Genomic DNA, 17,517 nt, shown 5'->3' on the forward strand with positions numbered 1-17,517 from the left:
TCTTGGTTGTCTAATTCAATTAAGGGCACCCACTCCCCTTGAAGAAAAAGTATTAGGGAATTTTTCATGATTTGTAGAATTTGTGTTTTAAAAACCGGTGTAAAACTTGACACTGAAATACATGCTTTAAAAGTTGGTTTCTAGATATCAAGAGATATCTGCATCTAGTGTTCTCCAGTGATGGTGATGGATCTAATAGATGGAGGAAAGGGAGATCAAATTAATGTCACCCACATTTCTGTATGAAGTGGGTATTCAAATTTTAGAATATTGTAACCTTAAAATCATCATAGGTTCATTGTCAGTCTCTAAACATACGCAATAATCTTTCGGGACTGTTAAAATCAGTACCAGACCCAATGTCTTCTAGCATTTTTATCCATGGCTTAGAATGATAGAAGTATAAAGCATATTTATTCAATGTACAGGTGATTCTAGGTTGCAAGGATGGCAAGCTAGTGAAGGGTATGATCTAAAATGTCGTTTTAAAACTGGAGTAATCAGAAGTCATTCTGTTGAAGAAAGCAAGAGAGACCATGACAAGAAACTTTAGAGGTTTAACTGGCCAGAAGCCGCAGTGGCTTTTAACCTTCAAGGTCACCTTCCTTTATTTCCACAATAGCCTATTGGTTACACAGGTCAGCCCTATTCAATAAGGGTGTGGATGAATATACAGGGTATGGAAACCTGAAGGGCAAGAATGGATTGGGGGGGGGGGGCACCTTGGAGGCTGGCTACCAGAAGAGCTTAAGAAGAACCTGAGGACTTACCTAAAATTGTAAACTGTTAAATGGCAATTTCTGAAGATAAAATAAGCTACGATTATTTGGACTGTGGAAAATGAGTTGCTGTGATCTTCAAAGTACATGAAGCACTACCAGAGATTTAAGTGCCTCTGCGTGTCAGGTGCCATGGTACAAAGACCCCTCAAGATACTCCTAGTCGAAGAATCTCTGCATTGAGAGGTATGAGCTAAACTCTTCCAATGAGAATCCAATGCATAGAAAAATCTGGCTAAACTGAAATTAAATTCATTATAGTGTAATTTGCAAGTCATACAAATAGAATCTTTATTTCTGGACAATCTATTTGTGCCTAATTTTAAAGTTCATTTCAGCCTTCCGTTGCTTTCACAGTCTCAGTGGTCATAAAGATGTATCTGATTTCAAGGAAATACTTGAGCTTATTCCAGAAATTACATCTACCAAAGCATTAATTCAGTCATCTTAGTTTCACATCAAACACAATTTGAGTTGACATATATATTTAAGACAGACAACACAATAATTCATTGAACAAGCACTTAAGTACTGACCATATCACACATGTGATGGACATTAGAAATACAGGAGTGTACAAGACAGACATAGTTCCTTATATTCTAGTAGGAAACAGACTGAAAGAGAAATGAACATATATAATTGCAAATTATGCTAAATAACATACACTGACAACAGGGAAAGTCCAGCTTTAGGGCACTCAGGAAAGACCTCCTACAAGATGATGATGAAGCCAGAAAGAGAGGCTCTGAGGTAGCCAAAAGGGAGTGAGGAGAAGGAAGAATATTCCCTTCAGAGGAAATTGTGCAAGCAGGTGAGAACTTGGTGGAAATAAAGCCTTATAAGACAGGATGGAGAGGTATGCAGTGGCTTCATAGGTGAAGGTATGGGCTTTGGATTTTACTTTAAATTCAACAGCAATTGATTGAAGTTTTGTTACTGTAATTTATATTTAACTCTTTATTAATGGGGACCTATAGAGACATGCAAAGGTAAGCAGAATAGTATAAAGGACCCCCATCACCCAATTTCAACAATTGTTTCATCTGTATCCCCACCAACTCTTCCCCTACTAGACTATTTGGAAGCAAATCCCAGATTAAAAATTTCATATGAAATATTCCCATATATATCTTTAAAAACATAAGGACTTCAGAAAATTATCTCACCAAGAAACTATTAATTCCAAATGTCCTCCATTATTTTGTGTTTTATTTCCACTTTGATCTTATTAAGATCCAAGTAAGGCCCATACAGTGCAATTGGTTGATATATATCTGATTCCGTCGTGTTTCCTAACCCTCCCTTCTTGTTGTTGCCTTGCCATTTATTTACTGAAGAAACCAGATTATTTGTCCTGTCTCCCACATTCTTCACTTTACTGATTGCAATTTGACATGTTTCCTTGTACTCTGTATTTCTTATAAACTGATTTAGAGGGCCAGTCAGATTAAGGTGTGCTTTTTTTTGGGGGGGGGCAATACTTTATATGTTGTTAGGTACTTCCAAACCTCCAGTTATCTTATGATCTTAACTGCCATTGATGATCATTGCCTAGATACAGTATCTCACTGGGGTTGCAAAATGGTGATGGTTACCCTGAGGTTGTTTCTATTAAAAGGGCAGGATAAATGCTTGATTCTCTCCCTTCACTCACTAGTTAGTATATAAAATAAGGAACTGGTTTAACAGTATCCTCCAAAGGTGGTTTTGAGGGGGTTTATTCTAGTATCATTATGAATTAATGAATTTTAATATAGTTTGTTCAATTCATTGCCAGTCCTTCTTAAAGAGTCTAATTGTCTTACCTTTGTGATTTACATTTTAAAAACATTGGTTCAGCAGCTGGTGGAAAATAGCTTAAATGAGAACAAGAGCTGATGGGAAGGCAAGTTAGTTTACTGTGGTGGTCTTGGAGCGAGATAGTGGTAATCCAACATACCTTCCACCAGGGTGAAGGCAGTAAAGCTGCTGATGGATTGGATATGAAGAGAGAGGAAAAAGGAGTAACTGAAACTAGAGGCTTGAGCAACTGCATCTCCAACCTGGCTGCTCCTGAAAAACACTGGACACCTTGTAAGTACAGTTTCTTGGGCCTCATCACTATAGATGATGAATCAGTGGGCCTTGGTTGAGGTCACAGTATCTCTACTCCAAGTAACTATCAAGCAATGACTGTGACCCAAATGACATTTGAGAACCACTTGATACATTAAGTGTTTACACTGAATACAACAGGGAGTCAGGGTTTTTAGCAGAAGACGCCTGGAAAGGTGAGGTGGTGTTACACAGCCGGGGACTCAACTGCCGATCGATCAGTCAAGGCTTTCCAGAAGACAAACTCGGCTCCTTGAGTGATGTAGGAAACATTATCATAAGTAACATCTATAAATATAATTGTATAATGTCTACTGTTTAATGTCACTGAAACTTGGGGCATTAAGCTAAGTAAGACTTGGCTTCTCCTTAAATAAAATAGTCTGCCACAGTTTGCATTTTTTTCCTCTGCTTATTACAAATAGATTACTATTTTTACACTTGGGTATGTTATTTGATAACTTATTTGTCTGAGTTTCTGATGCTGAAATTCAATCTCCTTTAAGTGAAAATCTGTAAGAAAGCAAAAGGGGAAAGACAATATTTATTAGGTATTTATAGCTTAATTTTCATGTCTGTCCTATAATGTTTATACAGTATTCTCATTTTGCAGATAATCAGAGAATAAGAAAGGTAAATAATCTGCAAAGGACTTTGATTCAGATTTGTGTATGCTCTAACTCTAAAACTATGCTCTGCATTAAACAAATGAGTGATCAAAACAGACAATGAGATCAGAGAAATGGGCAGAGATCAGTAACCTCTGTATATAACCAGAAATATAAATGCCAGAAATCTAGGAAGTAACACAAATAATGGAAAAGCTTTCAGTTTTCTTGCTATGAGGATAAGGACAATGGCCTTGAAACAGAACGTGGGAAATACCTTTTACAAATACTTTCCTAAATAGGCTGCCTGAAATTGTAATATAAAAATCGGTAAGAAAATTCAAGGATAGAATTGTCATGAATTTTGGCTTGGACACAGTTCAGCTTCACAACGTATAGACTTTGTATCTTAAAAGCCTATACAGGAAAAAAACCCAAAAAAAACTACAAAATTATCCTGTTTTCCCAGTTGTTTTATTGGCCCAGAAGAGGGAAAACTTGTTATATGACTATGCTGCGATACTGTGATGTATTCAGGGCCAACATCCCTTTAGAGGTAAGGGCTCCAGACACCTATACTAAGCCACTCAACTTTTGTGATTTACTTATTCTGTGTTCACTTTTAAGTTTTTGAAGTTTCTTGATGTCCAGTCTATCAGCTACCACTACTTCCTACTGTCTGCCTAAAACAAAAATAGGGAAAGAGGCAAATGTTCAATAACAGGGCCTTTGAACACTAGTCCTTTTCTACTGAGTTAAGTATATGGATTTACTGAAATCTGTTATTTTAGGTGGTCAGAAGCCTTTTTTGGCTTCTGGGCCCCTAGTTGAGATGAACAGAAACCTAGTCTTCAGATACCTAATATTGCCTTATTGTTGTGGCCAGGTAATATGCAATCTGAACAAGTAAGTGTATTTTGGAACTCTCCATCTGTATCACAAAAGATCACAAGACTCAAAGCCTTTTTTTTTTAAATTGAGGAAAGATATCAAAGCATCAAACTGGGGGGTGGGGAGAATTAAACATATCATCTGATGTTAACTTTTTTTTTTTTGCGGTACGCAGGCCTCTCACTGTTGTGGCCTCTCCCGTTGCGGAGCACAGGCTCCGGACGCACAGGCCCAGCGGCCATGGCTCACGGGCCCAGCCGCTCCACGGCATGTGGGATCTTCCCAGACCGGGGCACGAACCCGTGTTCCCTGCATCAGCAGGCGGACTCTCAACCACTGCGCCACCAGGGAAGCCCTGGTGTTAACTTTTTGTGACCCTATTTTTTATACAACATAAGAGGTAAAAGCTTTAAACTGAAAAGGCTTACGTAATTTATTTGAAATAGTATTTAGTAAAGGCTGTTAACTTTTGGAAGGGAAGAGTGACAAATTTACCATAGGAAAAAGCATATAATACGTATAAAAGAGGCTGAAAAGTCACTGAATTAGACTAACAGATTCTTTTTCCTTCCCTGATCTTCCAAGGATACTCCTTAATTATGGTGAAGTATTAACTTTTCCATGCAAAGTTGCACAATTATACTGCAAAATCTGTTCCAGGGAGCCTAAAATACCAAGGGTCACTTTGTAGGATGTGTAAATAGGCAACATTAACTCAGATTACAAGAACATACGTTTGTGGAGGTGATCAATATATCCTTATTTTTTAATCCCATGAATAATGGTGGATATAATAGCCTTTGACTATAAGTCAAATTTGCCTACACAAAGGGCAGATCCATGCCTTTTGAGATGAGCTCCAAGCTTGGTCAAGGTGTATGATTCACGCATAAAATCAATGTTTATCTTAATTCTTGCTTTCACCTGTACCTGCAAGAAACATATGAAGTGGCCTTCACTAGACCACTTCTCATGAAATATTTAACTTACCTTTATCACTATATCAATACCAGTGCCAAGAAAAACTTCTTAAAATCCTACAATGTACTCATTAGGGAATAGCCCTTCCCTACCCTAACAAAAAGGGTAAATTAGCTTAAACATTCAGGAAACTGTATCCTAGTTAATTTTATCTGCCTTTCTAATCAACTAGAATATTGAAAGATGGCAGGCTTACTGGAAACTTTCCTAAAACACTAGTCCTATCTCTGCTTTAGCAAATAGAGCACATGTTTTAATATATAATCTCTCTGATGACTTTTAATATCACATCTATCACATTAAATACCCTCTTGGAAGAGTCTAGATGCACTATTTTTGCATTTTTCAAAAGTGCAAAGACATGCCCTAGAATTTGTTTTATTTACCAATCTAAGAAGTCATTTGGGTATTTGCTGTCCTTCTACATGAAGTCCCAGTGTAGCCTAGTTATTATAACTTAGTTCAGGTTAATGGAGGTGTCCTGTTCCATGTACATTTGAATGACATACATTATTAAAACTGTACTATTTTCATGCAGAAATCAATTTTCATACTTAGAGGCAGAATTTAAAGGTCTAAATTTGTCAGAAAATTCTTGATCAAGAAGGTTGAGTAGGGAGCTGGAAAAGAGATTTTTTAAAATCCCATTTTAACCATTAAAAGATCTGACTGGGAATAAGATATCATCTGCCCTTTCAAAAGCAGTAAATTATTATGGCTTCATCTAGAAGACTGTTCTCCCTTATTATCACACAATAACTATGAATATATTAACATGGAAGAAAACATTACGTCTGCTTACAGGATTTCTAATCAACCGTTCCCCCTCTGAAGTAGACATTACTGCAGGGAAGCATCCCAACCATTATTCACAGCTATCAGAATTTTGGGGTCTTTTTATTCAGAAGTACTATAAAAATGAGGTCACAAATTCCAGAATGTAGAACTTGTAAGGAAGTTACTACATACTTACGGGTGAATTAAATGAAGGAAAGCTGTTGTATTTCACCTTTTGCAAATATTTTAAAGTTAATACAGTTGAGAACTTAAGGTTAAGCACTTGAATTCTTATTAATAAGCCAAACATATCATTTGTCCTCATGATTTTAATGAATCTTCCTTCCAAATACTAATGAACAGAACTTTGGCAAGCATATAGATGAAATGAATAAAAAACACACCAATGAATGCCAACAGAAAACATGCACTGCCTGAGTATTATTTTATTGGTACTCACTGGTTTTAAAACATAAGATGATTATTTTCTTGATTATTTCCAATCCTGGAGCTGTAATTAGGGCAAAGTCTATAATCGAGAGTGTTATCTAGTATACCACTATACATAGCTCTGATCACAACTCTTTTTCTGGCAGATGGAGAAATAAAAATAATCGAAACCAATGCTTAAGAAGATCAAGACATTTAACATAAAATTTAAAAATATATACACTGATTTCTAAACACGAAGTCAACCAGTTAAGTTGAAATTTAGTAAAATTAAAAAGGGGTAGGAATATGAGTCAGTTATTCTCAGCTACTCATAGTACTTTTATGTACTCTCAGTAAAAAATAATTATATAATATAGACATCTTAACAGACGTGTGAGATTTATAAAGAAAGATTAAATGTTCTTTAAAGAAAAAGTACTCATTACAATTACGGCACTGAAGAAGCTAGTAATTTTTTCACTTTTATTAATTTTAAATTTAAAACAAAATCCAGTTTGAACCACAAGTGGGAATACAATATTTTCAAGATATTTCTAAAGCTATTACTCTACGTAGTAATGAAACAGAGTTAACAGCGTAAACATAATGTGAACTTTTCATTCCAGTCGTTTATGTATTTTCTTAGGATGAATTTGTTGTTTTTTATTTAACACCACTTAATGGAACTATACAAAACCAGAAAGGTATTTTTTAAATGACTTGCCAAATTTATCATTATGAATGTGTTTAACAACACAAGTCTGTAAATGTTTGGGGTAAAGAAGCAAGCAAAGTCTTCACCTTTACAGTGAGTTTGCAAGGCTCTGCCTTTGTAAGCAAGAAGAGTAGGTTGTGTTTTTTGCTGCAAACTGTTTTTCTACTTAATCTCACTGGAGTATCGGTATATAGAGAGCCCACATACCATATTTTATGAGATCCCGATCAACCTGATTTTTGTGTAATGCTGGTCCTACAAGGTAAAGAACTTCCCTACTGCTCCTTATGCTAGTGGACCAACCTCAAGTTATTATTCCACTCTCATCCCTGCAGAAAGGTCTGTTTGTCCTTTGCATCAGCCCTCTACCTCACCTGCTGCTGAAGAAAAAAGGGACTGGGAAGATTTTGGCTGTCTGATCCACTGTTCCTTTGGAGCAAAGGACAGGGCACAGAGAAGGAAGGATTTTGCTGCTGCTAAGGTATGTGCTAAATCTAAGATGTGTGCCCTAGAATACAACGCTGCCTCCAATCTCCTCTTATCTTTCAGTCAAGTCACTTCCAACACTGTAAGTAAAATATAAGGTTCTTAAATTTGTATCATCAAACATGAAGCTTCTCCTATTATAGTAATTAATTTCTGCTTTCTTTGGATTAAAAAAGAAGATTCCCTTAAGGAAAAAACTAACACTGACTACCTAACCTGACTGATAAATTTATAGTTTGTTTTAAATGTGACTAAAAGAGTCATCCAGGATTCTGTGGCAACTACCGTGAGTTTGATTATTAACAAAAGTAGTAAAAAGATCTACAGACAGATGTAAGGGTGAATTACTGAAGTTCCAAAATCAAAGTCTGATTCTAAACACAATAACAAAGAAAATTTTCCATTCAGGGATTAAGATGTCTTTAAAAGTTGAAACAATTTTGGAGGTCATCCAGACCAACTTCCATCCAGATTATCATGCCTCACATATAGTAGTCTTCTGAATTATAAAAGTTTATAGTTATTTTTTTAAACTACATAAATAAGAATTATCTATATATAGAAATATCTATTCAGCAATTCCATAATTTAAATATTCAAATCAAATTGGGCAGAACTGGTTCCTTCTCACCCCCACAGACTGTATTTACACACTAATACATCAAGTTACATTTAAACAAAAAGAATGGTACCACCTGACTAAAATGGAGAAAACAGTGCTCTAACGCAATCCCCAATTTTTTTCATGAACATAAAATTGCAAGTCACTTATGTGAATTTTATCTCAATGACACTGTAAAACAAACAAAAAAAAACACATACATACACATACATGAACAAAGCCAAACAAACAAAAAAAAACAAGTAACTTGCTAACCTGGACTTTGGTCTCTCATTTAAGGTTCTGGAATGCAAATATGGTTTTGAAGGTCCAATAAAATCAATCTCTTGTATAGTCTGTGCACATATTAATCGTTTACATGGACTGTGAATCCACAGCATCACAAATGGGAGACTTTGGTGAATAACCAAATGTGTCCAACATAGAAAATAACTATTTGGTCAAAAGTATAAAAGGTTTGACCTTATTTGAAATATGAAAAAGCTGAGTACTTGGAAGATATATGAAAATACTCAGCATAGATAATATGAAAAGTTGAATAAAAGTAACTTTTTGTCTCAAAAAATTATTTTAGGCCACAGTATACAACAGAACTTATTGCTACCTGAAATATCATTAAAAATAGGTTCATATATAGAAGGAGATTATGTATTAGTAATACCTCTTCACTAATATAAAATGATATGCTCCTTTTAGAAGATATACTCTAGACCTCATTTCTAAAACTATCTTTCACATTTCCAAAACTTCTGTATATATCTAATTAAACTGACCTTACCAAATCCCACAAATTATAAATCAATTAAAGTTCTGATTTCATTAATTTTAGCTTGTTTCATTTCACTAGCATCTGCTTTTTTAGTTCCAAAGGCTCCAGCTGCAAGTTCTCTCTTTGTGTTTTGTATTTTCAGCATATTTTCTTCAACAGAATCCTTCACAATGAACTTTAAAAAGAAAAACAAAGTTAAATTGGTTAAGTACTTTTTAGGTCACAATACTTGAATTCTTTAATTAAAAAAAAATTGAGACATGATGAAAATGATACTTTAAAAGAACCTTCTTTCTTACAGTATTATGTAGCTTTCAAAGGTCAATAATAATCTATTAGAAACTGTTTCACTCCCCCTTTTTTCTCAATATACAGTGAGAATATTTAGAACATGATATGATAGCTAGAGATGAGCACCATTTTCCCTTATCACTCAATATAGTTTTCCTGTATAAAGAATATAGCTGTAAGGTCATAAGTTACATATTATAACTCCATCATCAAGATAAGAGCAACACACAAAAAAAGCAAACTTTACAGGCAACTCTGAAGCTGGAATATTAGCAAAATAAATGTAACGTATTTAAAAAGCCAAATAAGATTTTCCCAGAAATGAAAGAACAAGCCTTCATCTGGTATAATTTATAACATCAAAAATTTAAGAGAAAAAAAAGTGATCATCTCAATAGATGATAAAGAAGCACTTGATAAAATTCAACGTTTATTCCTGATAAAAACGGTGACTTGAAAAAAAAATCCTCATTAACCCAGAAATAAATGTCCTCAACCTTATTTAAGGATATCTACTAGAAACTTACCAAGAATAACATATTAAATGTAAAACAATAAAAGTAGTCCCAACGAAGATAGGAACAAGTCAAGAATGATTACTGTGATTACTGCTATTCAACACTGTGTAAGAGGTCCCAGTTACTGTAATACAAGCTGTATTATAAAATGTTACCAAAATACATAAAAGACCTAAAAAAACGGAGAGTGATACTATCTGAGTTCTTACATGGGAACACTCCATATTTATAAAGAAGACAGTTCTCCAATTAATCATAAATTCAATAAATCCCAAACAAGATTTCTTAAGTGGGATTTGGTAACCCAAATCCAAAGTTCAATTCAAGAGTAAATAATAATATTAATAACCAACACAATTTTCAAAAAGAAGGGTAATTAGAGCACTTTGCTCTACTAGATATCAAAGCATACTTTATAAAACCATAGTAATTATTAAAGAAATATTGTCCTGGGAATAGGAAAATAGATCAATGGAACAGAACAGAGTCCAGAAAGAGACCCATGAATTAGTTTATGATAAAGTGACATTTCAAATCAGTAGAAAAAAATGGACTTTTCCAAAAAAATGGTAATGGAGCAAATGATTCTTCATCTGAAAAAAATAAAGTTAGATCCATATCATAAATCATAAACAAAAGGTAAAATATTTCAAAAGAATCAGAAGTACAGGAGATTCTTTTTTTTCCCTCCAAATTTTCAGTACAGCAATTTTTATTGATATTTTTGTAAAACACTACTCCCAGTTTACATAATTTACAGGAGATTCATTCTTAAAGTTTGAAGATAAAGCCTTCTGTTCTAAGAAAGACCTCAAAATCCATAAGATACAAAGAAAAAGGCTGATACGTTTTAAATGATAAAAAATTTCTAAACTTTTTCATGACAAAAAGCACATAAAGTTCAAAGATAAGCAAGAGCCTGGAATAAAAAATTTCCAACATACATAAAACATTTAAAATCAGAATTTATAAATAAGTACTTTATACTATAAAACTATATTTGTACTTTATGAAAACTGGGCAAAAGATACAAGCAAGCAATTCACAAAAATATTAACAAGAGATATGTCAAATATGCTAAAGGTCTTAGGTAAATGAGTATTAGAAGGTCACTTTTTGACCATCTCATAAGCATAAATTTACATCATTCTCATATATCATAAAGCCTATTTTGAAAACAACTTGGTAGTTATCTAATAAGATTCTAAATCCAGAATTCTAATTTTCTTAACCTATCCTGAAGAAATACTGTACTTGTACATATGCACAAAGATGCACATAATATAATGTTCATTATAGGAGTGTTTTTATTAGCAAAAATTGAACTGGTTAAATAGATGTAATTATGTTACCTGTCTACCATGATAGAATAATAATAAGTTTGACCTGTATGTTCTTACAGGGTAGTCTCCAACATATACTCTTCGGGGGAAAAAACACAGACTGCAAAATAATAAAGTATGATCCCATTTATCTTAAAATAAATTTTTGAAATTTACACATATACTTAAGTATGAATGTATGTAAACAAAAACTTTGACTAGCATGTTAAACTACTGATGGTAGCTTCCTTCTCAACAGAATAAAGATGATCTTCATAGTTTGCTCTGCATAATTCTATTTCAATCTTTTACAATATATTTACGCATTATTTGTACAATTTTGAAAACCTTATCAACCTAATTTTAAAATAGGTATCTTAAAAACTCACTTTCGTGATAATAACTTCTTGCTTCTGGCCAAGTCTATGGCATCTGTCAAAGCACTGATCTTCAGCAGCTGGATTCCAGGCCTAAGAAGAACATGAGTTGGATAATCACCACCCTGATCTGTGAGCGTTCTGCACAAGTCCTTTTGGTGCAGTATTATTCACTCACCTTTTACTGACTGAAATCTTTCTGAATGAATTCAGATAATGACATTACAAATGCTCTGGGGACAAAAATTTCCACACAGCCCCTGACTACCTCCCCCAATCACTACTATGATAGGCAGGTATTCTCTCCCCTGTCATTTCACTACACCGCTTCTGGTACCTAATACAGGGCCTGATACCTAGAAAGCACACAGTATAAATGATTGCTGATTAATCAGATAATATCTTTCTCATCCCCCCCACCCATTTTACAAACTATATCTGCTTAACAGAGGAAGTTTATATGCTCTCTTAAATTACTTAATTTACATGAGAAAAGATAGGTAATTGAGTCCATTTATGAAAAAGTTTTCTCCCTTTCTGCTGGTGTTTGGTTCTTTTTCTTTCATTTTCCTCCTTTCATTATGTAAAAGCACAAAAAAAGATTTCAGGAGTAATGAGAAGTCCTAAAAATTATTTTAAGACTCTGCCATACAATTTTCAGTATCTATTTTGAACTAAAAAAGTAACATTAGGGCTTCCCTGGTGGCGCAGTGGTTGAGAGTCCGCCTGCCGATGCAGGGGACGCGGGTTCGTGCCCCAGTCCGGGAAGATCCCACATGCCGCAGAGCGGCTGGGCCCGTGAGCCATGGCCGCTGAGCCTGCGCGTCCGGAGCCTGTGCTCCGCAACGGGAGAGGCCACAACAGTGCGAGGCCCGCGTACCGCAAAAAAAAAAAAAAAAGTAACATTAGCTAACTAACATTGGCATTATCATGGGCACTGTCTTAAGGTGAAGAATAAAACAATGAAGCACTGAAAAGGGAAGATAGGCAAAAAAGATATAGAGCTCTTCAGTCTAGAAAGATAGGAGTCAAGTGGTTTTGAAATAATATGAATTGTCAGGGTAGGGATCATTAAGTTTTAAACTAAACTATGGGATGACTCTTGAAGCTGAAAACGGTGTTTTGGAGAAAAGGAACATTTATACAGCAAAGTGCCAACTGAAAATAGAAACAAAATCATCAATTAATATGTAGATGACAAGTTTATAGTACAACTTAGGCAGTTATTTTCTTCTTTTTAAAGTTCGCTTGAGGGACTTCCCTGGTGGCGCAGTGGTTAAGAATCTGCCTGCCAATGCAGGGGACACAGGTTTGATCCCTGGTCCAGGAAGATCCCACATGCCGCAGAGCAACTAAGCCCATGTGCCACAACTACTGAGCCTGCGCTCTAGAGCCCGCGAGCCACGATTGCGGAGGCCCACATGCCTGGAGACTGTGCTCTGCAGCAGGAAAGGCCACTGCAGTGAGGGGCCCGCACACCGCAGTTAAGAGTGGCCCCCGCTCGCAGCAACTAGAGAAACCCCACGCACAGCAACGAAGAGCCAACGCAGCCAAAGAAAATTTTTTTAATAAAAATAAAAAGGAAACTTCCCTTGAGATCGAGAGAAAAGGAGATTTTACTCTTAATTTGCTATAATTTGATTTGGGGATTGTTTTTCGGTATAAGAGTTAGATTTAAAGGACTTATTTAGCTTATGAGTTTCTAAAACTGACATTCTGTGAATATTTTGTATTTTACAATTGGACCCATTTTGAAACCACTATACTAAGAGCTCAGATAAAATGTTCCTCTCCGCTGTCTTTTGTCTAGGAACCTCATGGTGAGACGGCAGTATACATCAAGTATAACTAAATGTATAATAAAATTTACTTGATGATAATATAAAACTGATAGCTCCCATTGTCATATGTAGTGATGAAGGAAGCAATTAACTTTATCAAAAGCTCATAATGAAAAAAAGCTCATCAAATAAATCTTAACATATATATAATACTCAACAAAGAGGTAAAAGTCTTCATGAGCAATGTTTTTTTGTTTTTTTGTTTTTTTGTTTTTTTACTGAATCTTATTTTTCTAGGACCTGGCTTTTGTTTTAAAGTTAGAAACAATATCTGAAAACTTGAAATGTTCAATGAAAAACAACCAACTTACTATGAAACTATTAAAACATTCTGTAAGTTTTCTAAAAGTATAACTGTTAAAGAGTTTAGTCTCTGGTCAACTTTACAATACTAATTAAATTACTGTACTTTGTATTAACAACCTCTTCCTTATGAAGTACTAAGATTATAACCAAAAAATAATTATTTGGGAATCTGTTCCAAAAATCAGCTTCTAGAATTATCATCCGGTTAGCTAACATGTAACTTAACCTGCAGTTACAATGCATATTTTTTATAATAACCATAATACTAAAACTCCAGCAAAGATTTAAAACTTCATCCACAGAACTTAGGCAAGAAAATACAACAGACCACTGCCATCCCGATGGCATTAACATGCAACCCATGAATGCCTAAGTATGGCTCTGGTTGTAATATTACTGGAAAGGTTACCCTCAGGTGAGGCAAAAAAGCCTTGGTAACAGGTACATGCTTCAACTAGATAGCCTAACCAGAATAACTCAAAATTTGTATCTTAGTAAAATTTCTTTATGCTATGAATTTTCTGAGTTTCAGGCAGCAAGCTAAAACCACAAACCTTAGACCTGTGAATGCACAGAAACAGCACAGGGTTGCCTCTAGCCCAAACACTACCCAATGCAAATTAGAAACTGAATTAGTTCAGAGTGCTTCCAGTCCAAAAAGCCCCTTTGTGCAATCAGAAAAAAAGTGCTCCTATGTGGATGCAACTCTAAGTCACACAGTTTGATGTGTCAAGTTCAGAGTGAATTTTAAATCCCACTCTACCCCTAGACCTGTATTGCGCACAGTAATCACACTGTATTAGACACTAAAGTTTACCCAAAGCATTCCATTAATGGTACTTGTTTCTAAAACTGTGATGCTGGACCATGTGCACCTAAAATCACCTATGGTCTATATAAAAATGCAGTTTCCTGAGTCTCATCCAAGAACTCCTAAATCTGAAGACAGAGGTCAAATTGCATTTCCTAATTCCTATGCACATTAAAGCTTGAGACTATTAGCACCATGATGGTGGCTACTTTGTCTATCTTGTTTATATCCAGACTCCCTGTGCCAGTAAGATTCCCTGACACAAAGTAAGATCTCATTATTCATGGGCCGAATCAATGAAAACACTTCCCTAAAGCATTAGAGTTAATAGAAACTTATTCTATATATAGAAGAGCAGTAGAAAAGCACAGCGTAATACTTATAAACATGGACTCTGATCCTGATTTGTATATCACTAGCTGTGTGACAGGGCAAGCTATTTCATTTCTCTATGTTTCAGTTTCCTCACATGTAAAATGGGGATAGTAACAAGATCCATCTCATAGAGATGTTGTGAGAATTTCAGTTGATATATGTAAAGCACTTAAGAGAAAGCCCTTTAAAACACTTTTACTAAGTTATTGTCTATTTCTAAAGTTTGCCTAAGAATTTTCACAATCAGTTACAACTATAAAGGTATTTACCAAATAGTTTTTTGCTTTTATTTTTTTTAAGAAGTGGTAACATACCAAAAGGTCTACAAAACTACTTACTGGATCCATTAAAAATACTCGAGAAGCTGCAGAAAGATTCAAACCAACTCCACCTGCTTTTAAGGATAGAAGCATTATAGTTGGAGATCCTGCTTCAGTGTTTTGAAAACACTGAATTGATTCAACTCTTTTCTTTTGGGCCATAGAACCATCCAAACGAGTAAACACAAATCCAGAGGCTCTAATGGAGGGGACAAAAGAGACAAGAAACACTACACTATAAAAACATGTTAAGTAACTAATCTTTTCATTCAACCAATTCTTTCACTAATTTCTGCTGACAAATATTTACTAATCATCTACTAATATGTCAGGCCCTGAGGTCAACCTTTTTCCTATGAACTCAGGACTTAATCTTTAAAATTCTAAGTTCTCAGGAGTATTCTTTATTGTTACTGTTATTTTAGATAGATGAAATGAATAAAACTGGTAAAACATACATAATGATTTTTTGCTATCCAAATTAAAACATTTATATAAAATCCTTTTGCTCCAAGTGAGAAACACTGTTGAACTTACCTGAGTGGTGTTTCTATTAAAGACAGAAATGTTGTAAACTGAGAAACGACTAAACTTTTTATGTTGGGGTTCTTCTTTCTTAAATCAATCAATGCATGCATTAGAGCATTAATCTGAAAAAAATTAGGATACCCATTAGATTCCATTTTGAATTGGAAGAGAAAGGTCCTGCCATATTATCTCCCTAAAATACAAATGTAAAAGACCACCAATTTTTTTAAAAATTGAGACTAAAAAAATACTATCATAATCTGAACGCTTTCTCTCAAATTCACCACCAGAAAGAAACAAAAAGCCAGTAACCACCAACAGAGCATAATACTCAAATGACAGGATTAAAAGCAGAATTACTATTTCTAAATATGGTATTTCTTTATATAAACATAAAACAAATATTCAAACATTTGCACATGTATATTTACCTTCGAACTGGATGTCCATTCCATATTAGACTTTTTCTCAGTGTCACATGCCAATTCTTCTGGAGGACATTCTAATAAATTGTCTCCATGTATATCATTTCTGCATAAAGGGCATTTAGCATGTGGCTATATAAGAAAGAACAAAGTACGAGTGACACTTAACAAAGGAACAGAAATATAATTTGCCTAAAAATTTTAAAAGGCATGGTAAATTCTATTTCCCTAACAGCCAGCATTATAGTAAACCTTTTATTAGATTCATCCATTTGAGATAAATGTGTACATGCTGAACTCCAGGCAGATATAATGTTCTAATGTAGTAAGTGGGATTGGTAAAGAAGAGAGCAAAAGTAGGTGATCCTGACTAGCAGCAAGAGCTTGAAACAATAAATATTATACTATTTTCAGACAAATAAAGAAACCATGAATAAGTTTCTTGAACCTAATTATAATATACCATAGAACTATTCTTTAGAAGAAAAAAGAAAAATTTCCTTCTTAATAGCCTATAAGGCCAGTCCAGATCTGTTAAGTCCTATCAGGTTCATTCAAAGCAGTTATCTGTTGTGTCCCTTTTGTACCAAGGCATACTAATAAGATTATACCTAAAATAACTACATACCAAATACCATTACAATAAAAAAGATTCTGAACCTAAAACAATGTTAGAAGTCAGTATAGTAGAGTTATCTTTAGAGAGGAGGGAGAGAGTAATGATTGGGAAGGAACACAGGAAGATCTGGGTAGTAGTTATATGGATTTGTTTACTTCATAATTCACTGAGCTATACAATCATGGCACGTGCATTTTCCATTATATGTATAATATATCTCAATAAAAATGTTTTAAAAAATTATACCTCAGAAGGATTGCTTAAAGGATTATTCCACTTCACATGAATCTAGACCTACCTTGCTATAGTAGCCAACAGCCATGCATGGCAGTTAAGCTGTTGAAACGTGGTAAAGACAAATTGAAACGTGTTCTAAGTGCACAATACCCCTGAATTTTGAACACTTAAGTTTTAAAAAATCATGTAAGGTATCTTATTAATTTTTTATATTTTAGATATACTGGATAAATAAAAATGCATTATAAGAATTAACTTCATCTGTTTTACTAGAAATTTTTAAATTACCTTTGTGTCTCACATTACCAATCTATTTCTTAGACAAAGATGATCTAAAGAGTTAGTAAAACTAAAATATTGACTGTGAAATATACCTCCAAAAATGTCTTT

At 34.5% G+C, this 17,517-nt stretch overlaps 1 protein-coding gene across 2 annotated transcripts in view; it reads right to left on the reverse strand.

Moving 5' to 3' along the window:
- Nucleotides 1-6,455: 6,455 nt before the first annotated feature.
- Nucleotides 6,456-17,517, reverse strand: part of HLTF (helicase like transcription factor) — a 72,436-nt gene continuing 61,374 nt past the window's right edge. For both annotated transcript variants that reach the window (XM_082625952.1, XM_082625951.1), the window contains exons 21-25: nt 16,278-16,403; nt 15,856-15,968; nt 15,337-15,517; nt 11,678-11,758; nt 6,456-9,332 (exon numbers count right to left, since the gene is read on the reverse strand). In XM_082625952.1, coding sequence (XP_082482078.1) covers nt 9,180-9,332; nt 11,678-11,758; nt 15,337-15,517; nt 15,856-15,968; nt 16,278-16,403 — 654 coding nt within the window. In that variant the 3' untranslated portion in view covers nt 6,456-9,179. The remainder of the gene's footprint in view (nt 9,333-11,677; nt 11,759-15,336; nt 15,518-15,855; nt 15,969-16,277; nt 16,404-17,517) is intronic.

The sequence above is a fragment of the Mesoplodon mirus genome (genome assembly GCF_964341445.2).
Source record: "Mesoplodon mirus genome assembly, chromosome: 6".
Classification (NCBI taxonomy): domain Eukaryota; kingdom Metazoa; phylum Chordata; class Mammalia; order Artiodactyla; family Ziphiidae; genus Mesoplodon; species Mesoplodon mirus.